This window comes from Silurus aristotelis (genome assembly GCF_946808225.1).
Source record: "Silurus aristotelis genome assembly, chromosome: 14".
NCBI classification, from domain to species: domain Eukaryota; kingdom Metazoa; phylum Chordata; class Actinopteri; order Siluriformes; family Siluridae; genus Silurus; species Silurus aristotelis.
In genome coordinates, this window is record NC_139587.1 from 2,933,235 (window position 1) to 2,953,857 (window position 20,623).

The following is a 20,623-nucleotide window of genomic DNA, read 5'->3' on the forward strand; positions in this document are numbered from 1 at the left end:
ATTAATTGTTTGTTACACAAATTTGTAGCTTTTAAAACTATATAAAGTTTATAATATCAACATTGTATAAAAGGGAATGTTTTCCCAGGCTGATTTTTCACACATTTACTCACAGCACTGCTTTTATGGTATTTATTTGAAATTTTTTTGGAGGTGATGTTCTTGGCCTCCACATACAGATGTTGAAGGCCAGGGGGCTGAGCTTTCACATGTGTCAGATTCTCAGTAACGCCCCTCATGCTCAGTGCAACTATAAGAGAGTTTGGTGAAAGGACATGCTCATGCACAATGCTGGGGATTATGATGGTGATACTGTTATGGATTACAGCAGTGCTTTTTATTCTTCCTGGTGAGTGATCATGGTTTTGAACATTATTTGTATTGAAGCATCCAGATTTTTATAAGAGTTACACCAAATATCAATGCATGACTGTATAAACAATGAACAAGATTTATTGTCAAGGTTTTGCTCAACATTTTAGATTTATTTTTGTATATTTTGCACTACTATTCATTCAGGATTTGACTTTTTATTATAGATAGATTCTAAAAATAACAATGAAATATTTTCCAGTTATCTTTTGCTTGGATAATAAAAAAAATTATAAAAAATCCACTTCCTGGTTCTAAAAGCTAAATGTATAACAAATAAAGCCGTACAGCATTTCCGAGCTTTAAAAAACATTTTAAGACAATTATTTATTAAGTTCTTTATTTTGTCCTGTGTTTCCTCACATTAGATTGTGCACAAATGAACATCATCAGTCAGCCGAACTCAGTCATCACTGCTGCTTCTGGTGAAAACGTGACTCTACACTGCTTTCAAACGGACAACAGACTGACCGAATCCATCATTTGGTACAAACAAGCAGTAGGACACGAACCATGTGTGATGGTTGCAGTTTATAAACTTGCACAGTACACCATTTTTGAAGACAAGTTCAACTCACCGAGGTTTACGGTCGATAATTCAGAAAGAAGCTGCCATTTAAAAATTACAAATGTACAACCATCAGATGAAGCCATGTATTACTGTGGATTAAAACGGATTACAATATCGTTTGGAAAAGGAACTTTTTTATCAGTAAAAGGTGACAATTCATGTATTTTAATCTTTATAAAGTTAAAGAAGTTAATCAATGTGATCTATATTTCATTTGATCATATAACTATCATCTTCACTTAAAATGCATTTATTCTGAATACTAAAATGAATGTATTAAAAGTAACGCATAAAAATGAAAGTAATTTACATATTTTATATTCTTCAGTTTATTATACATTATTTTATTATAATATATGCATGCATACATTACTTTTGTTGGATAAAAAAACTAAAAATGTAGCTTGATGTAAAGCACAATTAAAACAGGTTATCAGATTTATGAAAGTTTTTATACCATAATAAAATGTGTCGTTATTGCGAAACTGACTGTATATTACAAATATTATACAAATGTAGCTATAAACATGTGTAATGTGTATTCACTCCTGAGCAGGAGATAAAGATGTAAAAGTCTCAGTGTTCCAGAGCAGTGTATCAGACTCGGTTCCTGCAGGAGCATCAGTGACTCTGCAGTGTTCGGTTCTCTCTGAGAGCAGAGCAGCAGAACTCCAAGTGCTCTGGTTCAGAGCTGCTCCATCACAATCCCATCCTCAAATCATTTACACTCATCACAACAGCAGCCTTCAGTGTGAATCTTCTACACACACCTGTGTGTACAACTTGTCCAAGAGCATCTTCAGCCTCAATGATACTGGAACTTACTACTGCGCTGTGGTCCTGTGTGGGAAGATCATTTTCGGGAACGGGACACGAGTACAGCTGGGTGAGAACATAAAAAAAAAATGACTATTTTTTATTTTGCTGCTGTTATTTTGAATTTCTAAGGTTTCTGTGTCTCCTACAGTAGAATCAGTGGATCCTGTAGTGATCTGTCTCACTGTAGCTTTGGGAGTGTGTGTGATTGTGATCTCTGTTCAAACTCTTTTGCTCTGTAAAAAGACAAAATATGGAAAATACAAAAGTGAGTGTTCTAGAGCTTTTTTTATTATTATTAATTTATTATAATATGAAACTGGCTGTTAATATTAAATGATGTTAAATGTTAAGAATAATAGAAATGTAATTTATTGTTCACCAGAGACAAAAAGCAGTGTGAAAAGACCTGAAAGAGCAAACAATCAGGTACAGAAGATCACTTTATAATGAGAACAATAATTCCTATTGTTTGTTATATTTTTATGATTTTTTTTTACAATTCTAATTATTAACATTTTTTTCCGACAGGATGGTGAATCTCTGGAGCTGAATTACGCCGCATTATATTTTAATGAAAGGAAAAACAAAACAAGGAGAGAAAAGAGAAAATACCCCCAAGAGGCTTTGTACTCTGAAGTCAAATCTTTCACCATTACTTAGATCTTCAATAACGTCTTTCTCCATCAACTTCATCAAATCCTGCTCTGATGTATTTAATGTAAAAAATAATCCTGTTGTATATCGAGATTTTCTTTTGCTGATCAGACTGAACACACACTCAGAGATATATTTCTATTTTTCTGCAAACTGTAGTTTTTTTCATACTTTTAACTACAAACCATTTTAGATCAGATTACACTCTTTCCGCTTTGGTTCTATCTGAAACGGGGCATTTGACTTCCTGAATGTCCAATTTGCTCTGATTTCACTATATACAGTACAGGAAGGGTGTAACATCATACTGTAACACTGTGTTTGTTTATGTCTGTGTTTAGCTCTCTGTATCAGCATTTCGATTTAAGGCAGAAGTGGGCGTGGTCTAAACAGAAAGGGGCATGACCTGAAACAGTATCAATATCAGTACATTTATTCAAAATATATGTAGAATTTTGTAACAATAAATTCTGCAGTTAATGCTCTTGAACCAAAAACCACGACACAATTGGCAATTATAAAGATGAAGGATAGGATCACACTAAAGTCAACATCTTTTTAAATGGAACCACAACTCGCCATAGAAGAATTCACATTATGCTAATAAGATTAATAATAAAGAAGAGAAGAAACAAGAAAGCAGTCATTTGAAAAGAGTTGCAGGATAATCTGAAAGCAGCAGGAACTTCAAAATAATCATACACACAAAACTTTGAATTATAAAAGAAAAAAAACCAAAATACTTACTTTCCCTCACTCCCTTGTTATACTTTGGATACAGACCGTATTCACGCTTCAAATACCCACAGCTTGTTACATGTAGAGGTGCAAAAAAATCTTGTTTTGTAATTTCTACAATAAAACATTGTTGTTTATCGTGTGTGGTTATTTCATGGTGTTTTAAATTTTTGGAAAAATTACTGTCACAATCAAAACACTTCATAACCACGGTAACAATAATAATTATATAATTATAATTATAATAAAAAAATATATATATATATAATTATATAATTATACTTATAATAATAACCTTATTTTTTGGGGCACATCACATTGCTGGATCTACTGTAGTTTCAGCAATATCCTTAGTTTGCTTCAAGCAGGCCAATAATTTGACCTTTCTGAAACAGAACAACAACTTTTTCATGACTAAAGGATCGTACTGAATGTCCTACAACATGGTTGTTAAAAAAATAAGAAGCTTCTCACTGCATCAGTTAGGGTTCAATAACTAGTACCAGCTGAAACATTGCTGCAGTTATTCAATTGAAAATCTTATCTTTAACTTGGACTTTTATTGGGCGAACAGTGTATGTGAGAAAACACTCTCATCATTTGATCAGATTTTGGAATTGATTCAAACTAACGCAAGATCACAGCATAGTCAATTGTTTTTACCTGATATTTTCTTTCCGGTGTACTTTAAAGATATATTCCAGATTTGCAAAGTAGTGTCTTGAAGACAATGGAAACAGAGGCAGGTAAAGTCAATTTGATGACAAATTTCTTATATGCTACTTATTCTTTACATTTCCATTGGCATTTGCGTCCATTTAGCAGATGTCCGTGTCCAGAGCAACGTACAAAAGCGCTTTGAGTCTCCAGCAATAAGTAAATCTACACTGGTAGGCTAGATTACAAACTTAAGATCAATCAGACTACAACTCTTGATTTTTACAAAGCAAACTTGGAAAGTGCTAATTTAAGTGTTTCAGGAAAAGGAAGGTCTTCAACCGTCGCATGAAGATAGTCAGGGACTCCGCTGTTCGGACATGGGGAAGTTCATTCCACCACCTCGGTGCCAAAACAGAGAAGAGCCTTAAAGTATAATTACCTCTAATTCTGGGAAAAGGTGGTACCAGTCGAGCCGTGCTGGAGGAATTTAATCGAATTTATCATTTCGAACTAATCAAACAAAACATACTGATCTCGAAAAAAGTTAATAAACTCAAGTTTAGTGTGTGGGCCTGGACAACTTGTTTTATATATATATATATATATATATGTAGATATATAGATTCATTCATCTTCTCCCGCTTATCCGTAATTCGGGTCGCGGGGGCAGCAGTCTAAGCAGATTCCCCAGACGCTTCTCCGTGTCCAGGGATCGGGCTGTCAAGGCCCCCACCTTCGACTGCTGCCCAATCCTCTCAGCACCGGTCCTTTACGGTCCCTCCTGCAGGTGGTGAGGGAAGGCGGCCCCACGTCGCTCCGACGTCACGGTCCTTGGTTTATTTTCTTGTAAGGGTCCCCTGGAGCATAGAGGGTTAAGGGCGTTGCTCAAGGGCCCAAAAGTGGCAGCTTGGCGATACCGGGGCTTGAACCCCCGACCTTCCGATCGGTAACCCAGCGCTTTAACCGCTGGAGCCACCACTCCCCCATATATATAAATATATATATTTAGTGTTGTTCTCAGCAACTGTACATATTCTGTTATGTTCTTCTTGTGGCACAAGTTTTGTTTTTGTTTGTTCTTTATTTTTTATCAATTATTGACACAATTGCCATTAAGTTCTGGGTGTTTTGTTGCTGTTGTTTTTAAAATCTCATATTTAATAAATTAACATTAATATACTGCCACTTAATTACCACCAATGATGAAAAAACATTTGATTATTCAGCTATCATGATCCGCTTGCGACTTTAGATAAGCTTCTTGTACTAAAATAGACAAATGCTGATTTTAAGAAAGAAACCTGGTGCCATTTTTTAGTGCTGCTGTTTATGGGTGGAGAAAGTGACAGGAAGTTTGTGATGTCAGAACCTTCATAAAACTTTGACTTGAACTGACATGAGCTCAGTTTGACACCAGATCATCAAGAGGACATGCAGTACACAGAACTTATAATGCTGATGTGTATCGAAGTGGTCATGTTTGACAAATGTGGTAAGTGCAGATTTTATGGGATGTTTTCTGGTTTTGAATCATATACATTATATAGCAGGAGTTCATATTGAGAACGAAAAACAAATAAATCAACACAGTCAGGAGTCAATAAGAATAAAACATGATTTTGTATCAATATTTCACCATATTTTTTATTATGCACATTTTTGCATGAGCTCTTTTTTAAATGCATTTAATTTTTTATAATTCAGCAGATTTACTTAATATTATCCTATTGACTGACATGAACTATTGTACTTGCAATTCAGATCACCTGTAGATCAAATCACAATAAAGCCGTTTTTGAATATTTTTTAAATATAAAAAAAAGAAATCATACAAACATTTTATTTGCAAATTTGTATAAAATATTTACACATTCATTAATTATTATTCTTAATTGTTCTCTGGATCGTCACACTGCAGTAGTTCCTGCACAAACCAAAATCGTCCATCAGCCAAACGCGGTGATCGCTGCTTCTGCTGGTGAAGAAGTGACTCTACAGTGTTTTCTGCTGGAAGAACAAAACACAGATCCCATCGTTTGGTACAAGCAAGCAGCAGGACTCGAGCCTTCTTTAGTGGCCATAGTACAGAAAGTACAGGATCCCATTTACAACACGGAATTAAATTCCACAAGGTTCCGAATCGAGAAAGGAAGCAAAAGCTGTAATTTGAGAATAATCACCGTGGAAGCGTCAGACGAGGCCGTGTATTACTGCGGCGTGATCACATTTTACACGGTGTTTGCGAAAGGAACTTTTTTATCAGTGAAAGGTAGGATTTTATCATCACAAATATTTAAAAAATTGAATTTATACCTTTTACATTTTGAAAAATTGGAGAATATAAAAATCCCATGATTGTTTCCATTCCATTTATATAAATTGTATTAGCATAATGATTGTACAGTAATTTAATCGTCTGTATATGATATAAAGCTAATGGGCAGTTTCTTTTTATAACTTTATAACAACTTTATAACTTCATGGCTGTTTGTATGAGGAAGTATTGGCAATATGGCACATTTTTGGAGTAAAAAATATTTTGTCTTTAACTAAAGCATTTAGTGTTTTTATATATTAATCAGTACCTTCTGATTATATGATATTCAGTACCTTGTCTAGTTTTTCAGAAATTATTACAGCAATCAAGACGATAATCTGTATTTATCTGACTTTATAGACTCAAATCATTGATTATAAAGTGGATTATGCAGTAAAGTAGGGTTTAATTTAGAGTCTCCCAATGTTTATATTCCCCCTAATCAGGAGATGAAGATGTAAAAGTGTTGCAGAGCGGTGTTCCGATCTCAGTTCCTGCAGGAGCATCAGTGACTCTGCAGTGTTCGGTTCTCTCTGAGAGCAGAGCAGCAGAACTCCAAGTGCTCTGGTTCAGAGCTGCTCCATCACAATCCCATCCTCAAATCATTTACACTCATCACAACAGCAGCCTTCAGTGTGAATCTTCTACACACACCTGTGTGTCCAACTTGTCCAAGAACATCTTCAGCCTCAATGATACTGGTACTTACTACTGCGCTGTGGTCCTGTGTGGGAAGATCATTTTCGGGAACGGGACACGAGTACAGCTGGAGAATTGTGGTTAGTGAACACTTTGTGTTTATCATTTGGATTTCATATAAAAAAAATAAATACATTGGTTTCTGTTGGTAACTTGAACATGTTGTGTTTCCGAAAGCGTCTTCTAATCCTGTAGTGATGAGTCTGGGAACAGTGTTAGTAATGTGTGGGATTCTGATCTCTGTTCAAGCTGCTTTACTGTGTCAAAGGAAAAACTCTCAGCAACACAGAGGTACGTTTTTAATCTGATAGTGTAAAAATAAACTCTGCATTTATTAACGATTCACATTATTAGAGTCTCCTGTAATATAGATGTGGGTTGTCTAATTTTATATTATTTAAAATTACTATAAGAAAAATGGTATCAGTGTCAGATCTTTGTGTATAATGATCAGGTTCATCATAAAGAATAATCGCTATTAGATGAGCTAATAAATGTTTATTTTAGAGAGAATTCAGCATGGTGCTGTGAACAACACTGAGAAGATGAACACTCAGGTACTTATACACTTGTGTAGGAAAGTGGAGATAATCAGAATCCAACTGTTCATTTATATATATATATTATTCTTTAAAAAAATACTGTATTAAAAAAATTATATATTTATTCAGATTTTTGTAAATTAGTTCTTATTATATATTTATTCCCTCAGGGCGGTGACGCACTGGAGCTGAATTATGCTGCATTAAATTTTAATGACAGAAAAACAAAAAGAGTTAAAGAAAAGAAAGGTCGATCGAAGAACAGCGTGTACTCTGAAGTGAATATTTCCAGCACTAATCACTAAATTAGTCTTTATTATGTTTCTGTTTCTAAAATCGTTATTACTTTGGATCTGCTTTTTTGTTTCTGCGCACGATTTTGTTAATAAATACAGATGTAAAACACGCCTCATTGGTTTTTTTCTGGCTTCACTTGTCTTTAGTGTCACTGCAAATCAATACCATATTTTGCCTCCTGATTACCTGTATGTTGTGATGAAGCGTTTTTTTCCTGCTGGGCGTGGCCTCTTACAGGATAATCCCATCCCAAAGGCATGAAGGCTCAGTGAATAGTTTGATGGGAATGAAAATGATTTAACCTAAACACCTATGGAAAACTTTAGAATGACGTGTTAGACAGAGTTCATCATCATCAACATCATCAACATCATCATCACAACACCTGAAGATTGCCAGTATCTTTTTGAAGAACACTGTTTATTCTATTCTTCCATTTTTCTATTCTATTCTAATTCATTCTATTGTTCTAGTACACATCTGTTCTGGAGGCTCGTGGTGGCTAAACACCTAAACCAATATGACACTTTAGGTCTAGGTTTGATTACATGTTTTTCTGTAAATATTTTCAATACTATCCTGTCACAAAAAAACCTCACAGAGATGATTCATGAGACAATTTTGTGTTAAAATTGTGTTTACGATGAACAAATGCCACATTGTTGGCAAGAAGGATCTCATCAAAGCCTGAAATTCTTGGGCATGTTCTTCTGTTTATTGTCTTTCATTCATCTTTATTATCCCTACAGTAAATCTTTGCATGTCCTGGTGTCATCTTTGCTGTAAATAGGAGGAGTCTGTGGTTTGTGTCATGTAAAGAAGGAAGCCGTAAGTAATCACTTTCTGTTGGCAGACCAGAGACCAGTACAACATGCATGCAAGAAAAAAGAAACCATAAGAGTCATGTTTGTTTATTTGAATGACATCATCTTCAGTCTGTAAAGCATCCACTATAAGAGCACAATGAAAGTAAATAAGCAATCAAGAAAAGGAAGAGAGGGAAGTGTAAAATCACGAATTATAATATTATTATAATATAATATAATCAATAAAAACTATATGAAAAGATTTTGAAATTATTTAAATGTCAATAAAATATAAAAAATGATTATATTTGGGAGAAAATCTCTTTCAGATGTAATACACACACTATGGCTAAAACTATGTGAAAACCTGACTACCCTGGAGAAATGCAGGATCTTAAGGGCCCAACAGTGACAGCATGGCAGTATAGTGGTCTGAATCAGAGCATTAAACACTGAGCTAACACTTCTCTGTACAACTGAGAAGAAGTTGAGAAGGTTGAGGACCTCGTCCAAGGGCCCAGCAGTGGCAGCTTTGTGGTGTTGGTGTATTTGAACTCATTTTAATTTTGAACACAAATCCAATGACTTACAAACTGAGCTACAACTTCCCATATGTTGTTTTTTTCCAAACTATTAACTCAAAGTTTTGTAAATAGCTGTAAAGAATGCCTATGGGTGACACAGCATTACAAACTGCCAAAGATCGACAACAACAAACACAGTCCCAGCTGTTTCCACTGTCCCATTGTACAAAACAAACTCCACAAAGACATGGTTGTTGGTGTTAGGTTTGGAATGGAAGAACTCATGAGTCCTATACAGAACCCTGACCTCCTCATCCCCAATAAACACATTTGGGATGAACTAAAACATTAACTGAACCCCAGATCTGCTCAACTGCTCAACATCAGGGTCTAAACTCACTAATAGTCCAGCAGCTGAATGATCAATAATCCCCCCAACCACAACCTGAATCTAGCGGCAAATCTTCTTAGATCAGACACATTTTATAACAGTAAAGGAGCAGAGTGGGTTCATATTATCTGAACATGGAGTTGGAATGGGTAGTTCATGTGAAGATTGGGATGTGATGGCCAGGTGATTACAACCAGTCCAAAAATTTGGATTTATTTGGATTTTAAGCTTTTGTTAGGTGTTTCTTAGTTATATTTTTAGTTCCATATGCTTATTTGTGCACTGAATAAAACACCATTGAATCGATTTCAATTGAAAGACGAAAACCAAAGACTATGTTTAAAGTAACAACATTTCTTCTTGAATAGTTTACCTAAATAGGGTAAGTACATTTACATTTACATTTGCGGCATTCAGAAGATGCCCTTTTTCAGAGCGACGTACAAAAGTACGTTGAGATAAATCAGATAAATCAGACTATAACTCTTGTAGGGTACAGCTGTAAGACTACAACTCTTGTAGTGTGTTTTTTTTTCCACTACACTACACTACACACTTCTGGTGTTCAAACTGTATTCTAAAAATAGAACCATGTAGATGGAAAGAAAGTATGAAGAGAGACTTGTGATCTGTAAACCAGCCAATCAGAAGAAAGTCTCCAGTACAAAATACTTGATGTTTCCGCCATTTGTTTTATTTCGAACATCTCGACCAGAGTATCATTTAGGTTCCAAAGATGACTCCATTTTGGACAATTATTTTATTTCTCAACATATTATGTAAGTTTTATAGACTCTGGTTTTTAAATGCTCTTATAGGATTGATACTGTTTCTAATTTTAGTCTAGTATCTGTTTTGATTAGACCTAATATGATTTCTTTTCTAGCTCTAGTCCAATCTGTGGATTTTTCCAGACCATCATTTCTGTCTGTGACATCTGGAAAATGTGTTATTCTTTACTGTCCGTCTGGAGACTATCGTAGCACTGAAAATGTCGTCTGGTACAAACAAATACTCGGAGAAATGCCACAAAAAGTGGGAGAAAAATTACTATATACTGAATTTAACATTTTCTCCGAGTTCAACATGTCAGGATTTAAAATGGAGATGGCCGATGATGGCATTTCTCTGACAATTCCACATATAAAGAAACATCATGGAGGACTTTACTACTGTGAAAAATCTACCTTGCATGATGTTACGTTATCCAATGGAACTTTCTTGAAAGTAACAGGTAAAGAACTGAATTAAAGTCTCACTCAGTCAAATTAAAAATAAATCTAAATCAGGTAAAAAAAACAAAAGCGTAACTACAGCAATATTATGTTCAAATTCAGTATTATGTTAACGTTATGATCCACATAGTTATTTTGTGAATTGTACATATTATTAATTCCCAAAAGTAAATGATAAATTTTGTGATACATAAGTAAACAAAAGAATGCTTTTATAAAATGTATTTTCTTTTTAATGCATGATAAATGTGTTTATATTGATTAGAATTAGATATAAAATATTTGCTAGACAGAATGTATCTCAAAGTGGTTTCATACCAAATTTAGGCCAGAATTACATAGAAATGTTAAGTTAAACTTTATAAGTAAATATATTTCTATTAGTCAGAATTAATTAAATTAACCATGTTGGACTGATGTTAATGATATTTTTTTGTGTTTGTATTAAGTGTATTTTCAAATTACAGTACAGTAAAATAAATGAAGAAACAAATACTAGTCGAAAATTACCCAACTAATACAAATACTTACATACATAATACCAGTTACAGGGGAAAATGATAATAAAATATATAACAAGTTTGGAATAGAATAATACTGTATGTAATGGTTTAAATGTAGACATAAAACAATAAAAAATTATAATATTTCTAGTCTTGTACTAATAAAGTCAAGTCAAGTGACTATAATTGTCATTTTAACCATATACAGGAAATTGTAAAAAGAAAAATGTTCCTCCAGGACCAAAGGTGCTACATACAACAATATACTTTAGCGCTAGGATCTAAGATCATACAGATCTTTTACACTGAGTATTGGTTTTAAAGTTAGATTTGTTAGCATTGTCCTAAAAACTAGTACAAGTTTACACAGAGAGCTGAGCTCTCACACTGTTTATATTCTTCTGAGCAGAAGAGGAAGATGTAAAAGTCTCAGTGTTCCAGAGCAGTGTGTCAGACTCGGTTCCTGCAGGAACATCAGTGACTCTGCAGTGTTCGGTTCTCTCTGAGAGCAGAGCAGCAGAACTCCAAGTGCTCTGGTTCAGAGCTGCTCCATCACAATCCCATCCTCAAATCATTTACACTCATCACAACAGCAGCCTTCAGTGTGAGAGTGAATCTTCTACACACACCTCTGTTTACAACTTGTCCAAGAACATCTTCAGCCTCAATGATACTGGAACTTACTACTGCGCTGTGGTCCTGTGTGGGAAGATCATTTTCGGGAACGGGACACGAGTACAGCTGGAGAACCATCTAAAATCTGGTTTGTACACAGTTTGTTAGTTTATCAAATGTAATTTATCTGTAGTTTTTGTCTACATTAATAGCTGGTTCATCAAATACACAAATTATTCATATTTATTGTTCTGCAGTAGGACATGAAGTGATCTATCTCACAGTTTTGGTGGCCACTTGTGTGGTCGTGATCTTCATTCAAGCTTTTATAATCTGTAAAATGAGAAACTGTGGACAATCCAGAGGTGAGTCTCGATCACATATTAATGAAATTCATTTTGTTCTTCACTTCTATAATATAAAATATCATATTCAGTAAGTATTTTATAGTGTGATATATTTTCTCTCTACAGTGAAAACTCACCTAAATTATACAGTAGATAAAACACCCAATAAGGTAAATAATCACCACTCTTACACATGCTGTTATTGTTAAACCCTGTTCTAGATTTGACTTTTTACATTGTATTCTGATTCTCACAGGGTGGTGGCGCAGTGGAGCTGAATTACGCTGCTTTGCATTTCAAGAACACCAAAAGAGTGACGAGAGAAAAACCTGAAGATTGTGTTTATTCTAAAGTGTCACATGTTACCTCAATTATATATCAAATTTTATTGGTTTAATTAATGTACTTTTTTTAGGTTTTACCTTCCAGAAGGAAACGTTATTACATGTATTTAATGTCCTGGATCACCTTGGACTGAAATTAGATGCAAGAACCTAAAATCTAATATCTATTTAATAATTATTTTTAAATGTGTGAAGTTCTGAAGAAACATCAAACATGGCCTTCATGTGGTTATCTTTCTGTGTGGTGATGATGGTGTGTCAAAACCTCTGCTCATGTAATATATAATTTAACAATAATATAACAAACAGTATCTGAGCATTGGGATATTTACACTGAGTTATTGTTAAAATTGTGCACATTGTTATAACGACCTCAGAAATAAATTTGGGTCCTTGATAGAAAAAGAGTTAAAGTTGATGATGTTTGTAGACTGAGTGAGGGGCAGAGGGTAAATATGTGGTATAGTGGCAAGCGTTTCATTTCCTGTTCATGTGGCTGACTGCTCTAGTAATCTCAAAATATCTATATAGAACACACATCTTTCTTACTTAGTCTCTAAGTAAGTCTCTAGTCTCAATCTCTACTTAGGTGAGACTGAGATGGTTTGGACATGTGCAGAGGAGGGACATGGGGTATATCAGTAGGAGAATGCTAAGGATGGAGACACCAGGAAGGAGGAAAAGAGGAAGACCAAGAAGGAGGTTTATGGATGTGGTGAGGGAAGACATGCAGGTAGTTGGGGTAAAAGAGGCAGATGTAGAGGACAGGGGGGTATGGAGACAGATGATCCACTGTGGAAACCCCTAATTAGAGCAGCCGTAAGAAGAAGTGGTGTTTCCATGGGATTAACACCACTGAATTACCAGAGACGGTTTACTGGTAAGTTTTAATAGTTTTTTCTCTCCATAATATCCTAAATATCCTCTTAATCTTAACTGTGCTTCTTTTCCCCTCATTTACATCAACAGACATCATTTTATCTGAAGTAACTTACAGCAAACATGGGTTTAACCTTTTTTTTATATAATTATGTACATTTATTAAGAAAAGTCTTTATCACATTAGTTTGTTGAAGTTAAACACTGGACACTATAAGACGTAAGCAGAAATAAACCCTGTGATAGTTAGTGTTATATACAGATTTATTTTACTCCATAATGCACATTGAATACACTCCAGAATACACGCAGTCCTCCTGTAATGTGGCGTCCCTCTTCTGAGCTTTGGCTTTCCTCTTCGTGAATTGTAAAGCTGCATAATTCACTGATTCAGTCTCCGATTCCTGAAAATGATTTTCAATTACATTTCAATTTACTCAAAACTATATAGAAACTCATTCGAGTAGCAGTGAACATTGTCATATCTAAAGATACAAATACAGAGGTAAGTCGAACAGTATCTAAAAGTATAATATAGATGCTATGTTTTCTTGAAGACGTACCTGCTTCAGGCCTGGAGAATCTTCTATAGACGTGTTCACTGTTAATACAGACACACACTCGTTCAGCCTTTTCAACAACACTGAACTGAAGGGAATTATTATTATCTGATGACCAAAGCACTTACTTTTCTTACATTTTCTGTTCCTCAATATGAAATAAGTGCGACAGAAAATCAGAAGCAAACACAAACCCAAAGCCGATCCCAAACCGAGCACTGTTCAACATGAGAGATCTGATCAGATGTCGAACTATTAAATTTTACATTACATTATTACAATATTTAAAGAAACTTAACATTAACATTTAAAATGTAATTAGTCTAAAATGATTCAGAAAACGCATATTACCGATTTTCTCTTGTGCGTTTAAGTTAGTGTTTTTTTTATGCAGTTTTTCTTCACACACCACTGAGCTATCAGACACAGCTGGTTTAGATGATCCTAAAGCATCAGTAACATTATCACACAAAAATATTTATCAGGATTGAATAAAAGTAAATAAAGAATATCAGGAACACGTACAGTATATCTTGATAATTTGATTATTTTAAATAAAGAGTCTCAGTCTATTAGTTTCTATAAAACTGCTCAATGTCCTTTGTTTAAAGTGCTAAACAAGTGAAATGTTTACAAACTTTTACAGGTAAAAACTGAGTTTAATTGATTAACACTGTTATTCAGTTTCACTACTTCACACGCTACATCAGATTTATTACATTTGATCAGTCACAGCATACATTTGAATAGAAATCCTACCTTTAATTTTTAAATGAGTTCCATCTGAAAACACAAGTGCACAGTAGTACGTGGCTTCATCAGACACGGTGGTGTTTAAAATGGTCAGATTGAAGCAGTTGCCATGTTTTTTGATCTGGAAACGTGAATTTTCGAATTTATTGTAAAATTTTACTCCAGACGTTAAATCTAATCTGACTATAACCTGAGGCTGGCTTTCATTTTGTTGCCTAAACCAGATTATTTCTTTCCCTTTTTTTCCAAAATGGCAGCACTGCAGTCGAACCGAGTTTCCGATATGCACACTGAGCTCTTTTTCAGGCTGATAAACGTTTGAGTCGTTGCAGGAGTCTGCAGAAACCCAGCGTCTACCAGACGGGACTGTATCTAGAAAAGCAAATGCATTCATTAGGTTGAGGAATAAAGTTCAGATATTATACAAAGACAGTTATTAAACACCACCTTTTTAACTTACTGAAAAAAAAATAATAATAATGTAATTATACAGACCCCCTCATTAGAACATTTTATGGAACCCAATCCAAAATTAAAAAAAAAAATGAAGATTTTATATTTGTAATGTACAACAATATTTTGCCTTTTTGTTGGAATTACAAAGTGAATCTATTTTTTATTTATATACATTCTTGAAAACATTGGGTACAAGTTAATATTATAATAGAATTGTATTATTATTATTATTATTATTATTATTATTATACTTTATAAAAAATATTTATAAAATGTTACATAAAACATATTAAAAACAATTTTATGAGTTTTGGTTCATCCAGAATCTGATGTGAAGTGAGCAGTTACATTGATTATTTAACTTTAAGAACTACTGCCATTAAGAAATAATTAAAACTTAAAAACAATAACTTTTTATTTATTACCAGACTCCAAGGTTAAAAAAGAAAAAAAGAAAAATTAATTAATTAATAAATTAATAAACAGTAAAATATATGCTGAAAGTGTCCATAACTTACCCATGGTGCTGATTAATAATATTAAAATCCAGAAACGGGTCATTTTCAGAAATGTTTAGAAAAGTTTGGTTCATTAGCGGAATAAAAAATGCCTCCTGCACACTTCGACATGAGATTTATACTGCAGGTGGTCTGTATTGAGCACGCCCTGAATGTGATGACACTGACCTTAAAGACATATTGGAAATATAAAATAAACATCTAACCATCTATAAATTCATCACATTCATCTTCCCACGTATTTCTATATTTGTGTTGTGGTGTCACAGAATGATATAACTAAAAATGAAAATAAAATGAGTGGAAATGTGGCTTTCACACCTTTTTTTTTTACACCCCCACCTCATTGTAACTGCTCTTTTAATCTAAACATAATCTTGCTGATTATCTGGTTGTAATGCATGAGAAAGAAGGTTGTAATGCATGAGTTGAGAATACAGTGGAGTCAGAAGGGATTCATTCACTAATAAAAGACGAGATTCCTACAAATAATCAAAGCTGATGTTGGGTGGCGCTACGATACTGATTATCAAAATTAATATTTTGCACTGGATTGGTTACTGGCTATGTTTTTTGTTTATCTGTTTTTCTTTTGTTTCTCTGTAGGTGTTGCTGCAATTAACCTGAAAAGTGCTCCAGTTATAATTTGTATTTAAAGTCATTCTTCGTCATTTTCCAACTGTCTTTTATTTGTATTTATTAAATGTATTCCTTTATTTGTAATAAGTATTTCAAGTTAGAAAAATCTGCCTGAAGTAATCCAAAATAATACAAACCAATGGGATCTAAAGGTTGAAAGCTATCAAGTGAATCTTCTCTACACCTTCAATCTCCATCAAAACCCACTCACAGGCCAGAAATTCTACTAACACATGCGGAATAGTAAAAATGTGGGAAATGGTAGTTTAATGGTTAAATCTCTGGATTACGGATCAGAAGGTCAGCGTTATAAGCCCTTGTATCGCCAAGATGCCAGTCTTTTGCCATTGAGCACGGTCTTTAATCATCTGAGCTCTAGGGGTGCCCTATTATGGGCGACCAAGAAACTGGTAGGGGCTCAGAGGTTACCACTGCTAGCTCTTTGGGGTTAAATGCCTTCAAAAAACAAGACCTTTACCTAATCTCAGACCTGTAAGAAGCCATGCTACACCACCGGCAGCCAGCAGAGGGCAGAAAAAGAAGACGGTGGGCGCAACTATTCCATGGAACTCAGCTGCCAAGGATCTTCAGGCTAATGAACCTGGACCACATGCACCTGGCAGGCAAAATATTTAAGGCCAACCTACAGCACTGCTCTTTGTCACACCTTTGTAGAGGGGTGACTGGTAAGGTATATCAAGCTTTTGTTGATATGTGAGCAGTGAAGAAGAAAATAAGGCAAGAATCCAAGAATAAATTTTTTTTTTAAAAAGCATGAAAATTTAATAAAAAATTTAAAGATGTGTCACAAGATTAAAAATAAAAAAATTGAAATCATTTAAAAATTAAGTGTATATTGTATTTGTGAAATGTGTATTTATGTACACAAAGTGAAGACTAATGTAAGATAAGATAAACCTTTATTCGTCCCACAGTGGGGAAATTCCTAATGTTATAGGTTTTTGAATCAGGTTTCCTTTTATTTAAATATTTGTATTTATTTAAATTTATTTTTTTCATTTTTTTTGGTCCCAGTTTCATAAAGATTATTTTTTTCTTTAAGAACAGTTTCACTATTTATTTTATTTTTTTCCTGCTTTTTTTCCTGACAGCATTTTGTAGGCATGTCCGCTTCCTCTATAGACAATTGACCCAGTGGTTCAGCTCATACCTCCAATCTGAGATCGAGTGTAAACTCGGCTGGATGTTTAGTCAAAGTGCAATAATCCTTATTATGCTCTTCCTGCAAACATTTCATTCACTATATTAAACCCTGTCAGTCTTTTCACTCACTGGCAGTCCCCCTTATTTTGCATTGGGGTCTACCATTATCCTCCAGTCTCAGCTTTATTGATGAGGTTAAATAAGTTGTGCTGTTTTATTTCATGGTCAACTCTTGACTTTTGGAATATAAAAGTGAAAAAATGTATTTATGTTTTATTTACTTGAGCTGCTATAGTGGGAGATGATGGTATGTTGAAGCCTAATATCACTGAAGGATTTCAAACGAGGAGAAACAGAACAATCCTTTTACCAGCACAGTCATGATGTGGGGGAATCACACAAGCTGGTCTGTAGTTATTGATGCATGTTGAAGGCCAAAACACATCAATTCTAAAATAGATTTAAGGAGCATTAAAAAAATTTTAATTATTCAGTCATTTTTCTTAAATTTCACAATAAATTCATGTTTGACATGTTTTGAGTGAGGACACAAGGCACTGCAGAATTTTTCCAAGTAACACGAATCTCTAGCAAAACCATATTCAAACAGGAAAAGATTTATTATGAATAAAATAAAAGAGGGGGTTATTATCCTTTTTTTATATATCTAATACAATTTGCATACAATGATGAGCTTATATTTGTATTTTTTTCAAACTGAACAATGTGGAATGTTTTATTTTACATCAGAATACACACATTTATCTGATGAATTCGTATAAAATTTTTCATCTTTGGCTTTCCTCTTGGAGAATTGCAAAGCGGCATAATTCAACGTTTCAGCTTCAGTTTCCTGAAGAAAAAAATGCAAAAAGTCCAGTTTAGTCAGAACCGAATGACTGACACAAGAACTCCAGAATAAACTCACCATTCAAATAAAAGCTTATTTAATTATCTAAAATTAATTTATTAAGCCAATTTAATCGACATTTAAAAGTTTTAAAGTAGATAGAAAAAGCGATCAGGAATAAAACTCTGAGTAGTGGCATCTACTGGATAATGGAATTGTTTCATATAAACACTTCTACATGCTTAATAGAGCATAAAGAATCAAGCGTGTACCTACCTGAACACACACCTGCCCCTTTCTCGGAGTGTTTTCTGTTGAAGTAACCACTGTTGATACAAGGTTTAAAAAAATGATCCATTTTGATAACAAACCATAATATCTGAGAAAAGCACTTTCTCTGATCACCTTTTTTTCTCAGGATGAAACAAGTGAGACAAAAAATCAGAAGTCCGCACAAACCCAACGCAGTTCCCAAACCGAACACTGTCCAATGCACAAATATAATATTTACTCATTTTACACTGACCACAATAAAAACATCGTTAGTGCAAATGATTTTAGGGCAAATTTTAATCAAGTGAAAGAACCTCACCTGTTTTCTCTTGTGTGCTGATGGTAGTGATGTTTCCATGCAGTGTCTCTTTACACACCACTAAATCAGCACACACACAACTGGTTTAGTTTCTGATGCAGTAGTAACATTCTCACACACACACACACATATTAAGGAAAAATCACTACAGTAAAAATGATTTAATTGAATCCTACCTTTAATTTTTAAATACGTTCCTTCAGCAAACACAATGTTTGGTCTCGTCACTGCACAGTAGTACGTGGCTTCATCAGACCCAGTGGTGTTTAAAATGGTCAGATTGAAGCAGGTTGAAGATCTTTCTATTTGATAACGAAACCTTTGGAACCCAGTGTGAAATGTTTCTGTACCAGTTTTATACACTGTGACCATAATCTGAAGTTTTTGTCTGTTCGGTTGCTTAATGAAGTCTATTATTCCAACTTGTTTTGCAGAAAAGCAACAGGGCAGAGTAGCCGAGTCTCCGATGTCTACACTGAGCTCTTTATCCAGCTGATAAACAGGGGGCTCTGGGAGGGATTGTGCAGAAACGCAGCGCCCAACAGGTTCTACTGCATCTAGGAGGAAGAAATGGCAACTTCAATATTATGCACAACAAATTTAGACACCACGTGTGTTTACTAAAGATTTTCAAGACTCCATAAGTTAAGCCTGTCTGGAAATCATTCCAAATAAGCAACATTCAAAATGATTTTATTTTTTAATTCACTTACATAAGGTGCTGAAGATCAGAATGAATATGCAGACGGTGGTCATTTCATTTGTATCCCATTTACTGACCAGGTGTAAATGCACTTGAAGCCTTGTTTGAATTTATATTTATACTGTTCAGTAGGCGGTCGATACTGAACACGTCCAGATTTTGAAGTGTTATTTAGCTGTAATCAAACAAAGGCAACATAAATCACCATGTGGGGTTCTGATCTACAGACAGCTAACATATTACACTTTCACAATTTTTTGTACCATACTGATGTTATAACAGAAAGGAAAATGTGGTTGAAATGTCAGGGTGGTTGTGCAGTGTGGGTGTGAGAGTGTGTGTGTGTGTGTGTGTGTGTGTGTGTGTGTGTGTGTGTGTGTGTGTGTGTGTGTGTGTGTGTGTGTGTGTGTGTGTCTACCCTGCTGTCTTGCTGTGTATTTAAACAGCACTATTGGTTAAACTTGGTCATCAGGGCCAAAGAGCATGCAGTACATTTGACTGCATATGATATATATATATATATGAGAGAGAGAGAGAGAGAGAGAGAGAGAGAGAGAGAGAGAGAGAGAGAGAGAGAGAGAGAGAGAGAGAGAGAGAGCGAGCTGTCAAACTTGTCACATAGAAATTGCTAAAAATATTCAGCTCCATAAGCAAATGTACATTTAAATGTCATCCTAAAAGTTCAATTTTATTTTACTTGAATTACTTTATTAAGGTCTGATTTGATTTATGATGGAAATTGTATTTGTTTTTTCCTTCAAATTATTTTTGCATTTTTGTGATATGAAGCTAAAATAATCATACATTTTATTGACTTTTTTTCTACAGCTAAATGTATCAATGTCCCTTTGTCCTGATTTCCCATGTCAGAAAAATTGTTATATTTTACTCTGACTGACACCCAATGACATTGGAGACTCCTTTCATAGATGATTAAAGAAATCTGGAAATTTGTAAAAAAAATCCCGCATGTCTACTATAAACATGTTAGTTGAACAAATGTCCTGTGTATTTGATTACTATATTTCGGCAATCAAAGTTCATGTACAATTGAATGAAATCCTATAAGACACTG

General features: G+C 34.4%; 4 protein-coding genes and 1 long non-coding RNA gene across 5 annotated transcripts; 3 read left to right on the plus strand and 2 right to left on the minus strand.

Moving 5' to 3' along the window:
* The first annotated feature begins 284 nt into the window (after positions 1-284).
* On the plus strand, positions 285-2,905 carry LOC310736357 (uncharacterized protein). Its single transcript, XM_083559830.1, has 6 exons — positions 285-349; positions 741-1,091; positions 1,500-1,829; positions 1,911-2,027; positions 2,145-2,188; positions 2,291-2,905. The coding sequence occupies exons 1-6, from the start codon at positions 289-291 to the stop codon at positions 2,420-2,422; spliced, it is 1,035 nt and encodes a 344-aa protein (XP_083415956.1). The 5' UTR covers positions 285-288; the 3' UTR covers positions 2,423-2,905.
* Positions 2,906-5,231: 2,326 nt separating this feature from the next.
* Positions 5,232-12,568, plus strand: LOC310737431 (uncharacterized protein; the record flags this gene model as incomplete). The annotated part of the gene is made up of 7 exons (XM_083561759.1): positions 5,232-5,306; positions 5,733-6,083; positions 11,538-11,891; positions 12,004-12,108; positions 12,217-12,260; positions 12,347-12,403; positions 12,506-12,568. The coding sequence occupies exons 1-7, from the start codon at positions 5,246-5,248 to the stop codon at positions 12,566-12,568; spliced, it is 1,035 nt and encodes a 344-aa protein (XP_083417885.1). The 5' UTR covers positions 5,232-5,245.
* On the plus strand, positions 6,624-7,665 carry LOC310736396. The gene is made up of 4 exons (XR_014536539.1): positions 6,624-6,910; positions 7,008-7,121; positions 7,338-7,387; positions 7,543-7,665. It is a non-coding gene; the product is annotated as an uncharacterized lncRNA (long non-coding RNA).
* A 776-nt stretch (positions 12,569-13,344) lies between the features above and the next one.
* LOC310736757 (uncharacterized protein) lies at positions 13,345-15,632 on the minus strand. The gene is made up of 6 exons (XM_083560527.1): positions 15,601-15,632; positions 14,633-14,656; positions 14,225-14,317; positions 14,002-14,091; positions 13,877-13,914; positions 13,345-13,717 (listed from the first exon to the last, which is right to left on the minus strand). The coding sequence occupies exons 1-6, from the start codon at positions 15,602-15,604 to the stop codon at positions 13,583-13,585; spliced, it is 384 nt and encodes a 127-aa protein (XP_083416653.1). The 5' UTR covers positions 15,605-15,632; the 3' UTR covers positions 13,345-13,582.
* A 2,433-nt stretch (positions 15,633-18,065) lies between these two features.
* LOC310736756 (uncharacterized protein) lies at positions 18,066-19,737 on the minus strand. Its single transcript, XM_083560526.1, has 5 exons — positions 19,559-19,737; positions 19,022-19,402; positions 18,846-18,905; positions 18,530-18,736; positions 18,066-18,256 (listed from the first exon to the last, which is right to left on the minus strand). Exons 1-5 carry the CDS (start codon positions 19,599-19,601, stop codon positions 18,249-18,251), a joined length of 699 nt encoding a protein of 232 aa, XP_083416652.1. The 5' UTR covers positions 19,602-19,737; the 3' UTR covers positions 18,066-18,248.
* Between the last annotated feature and the right edge of the window lie 886 nt (positions 19,738-20,623).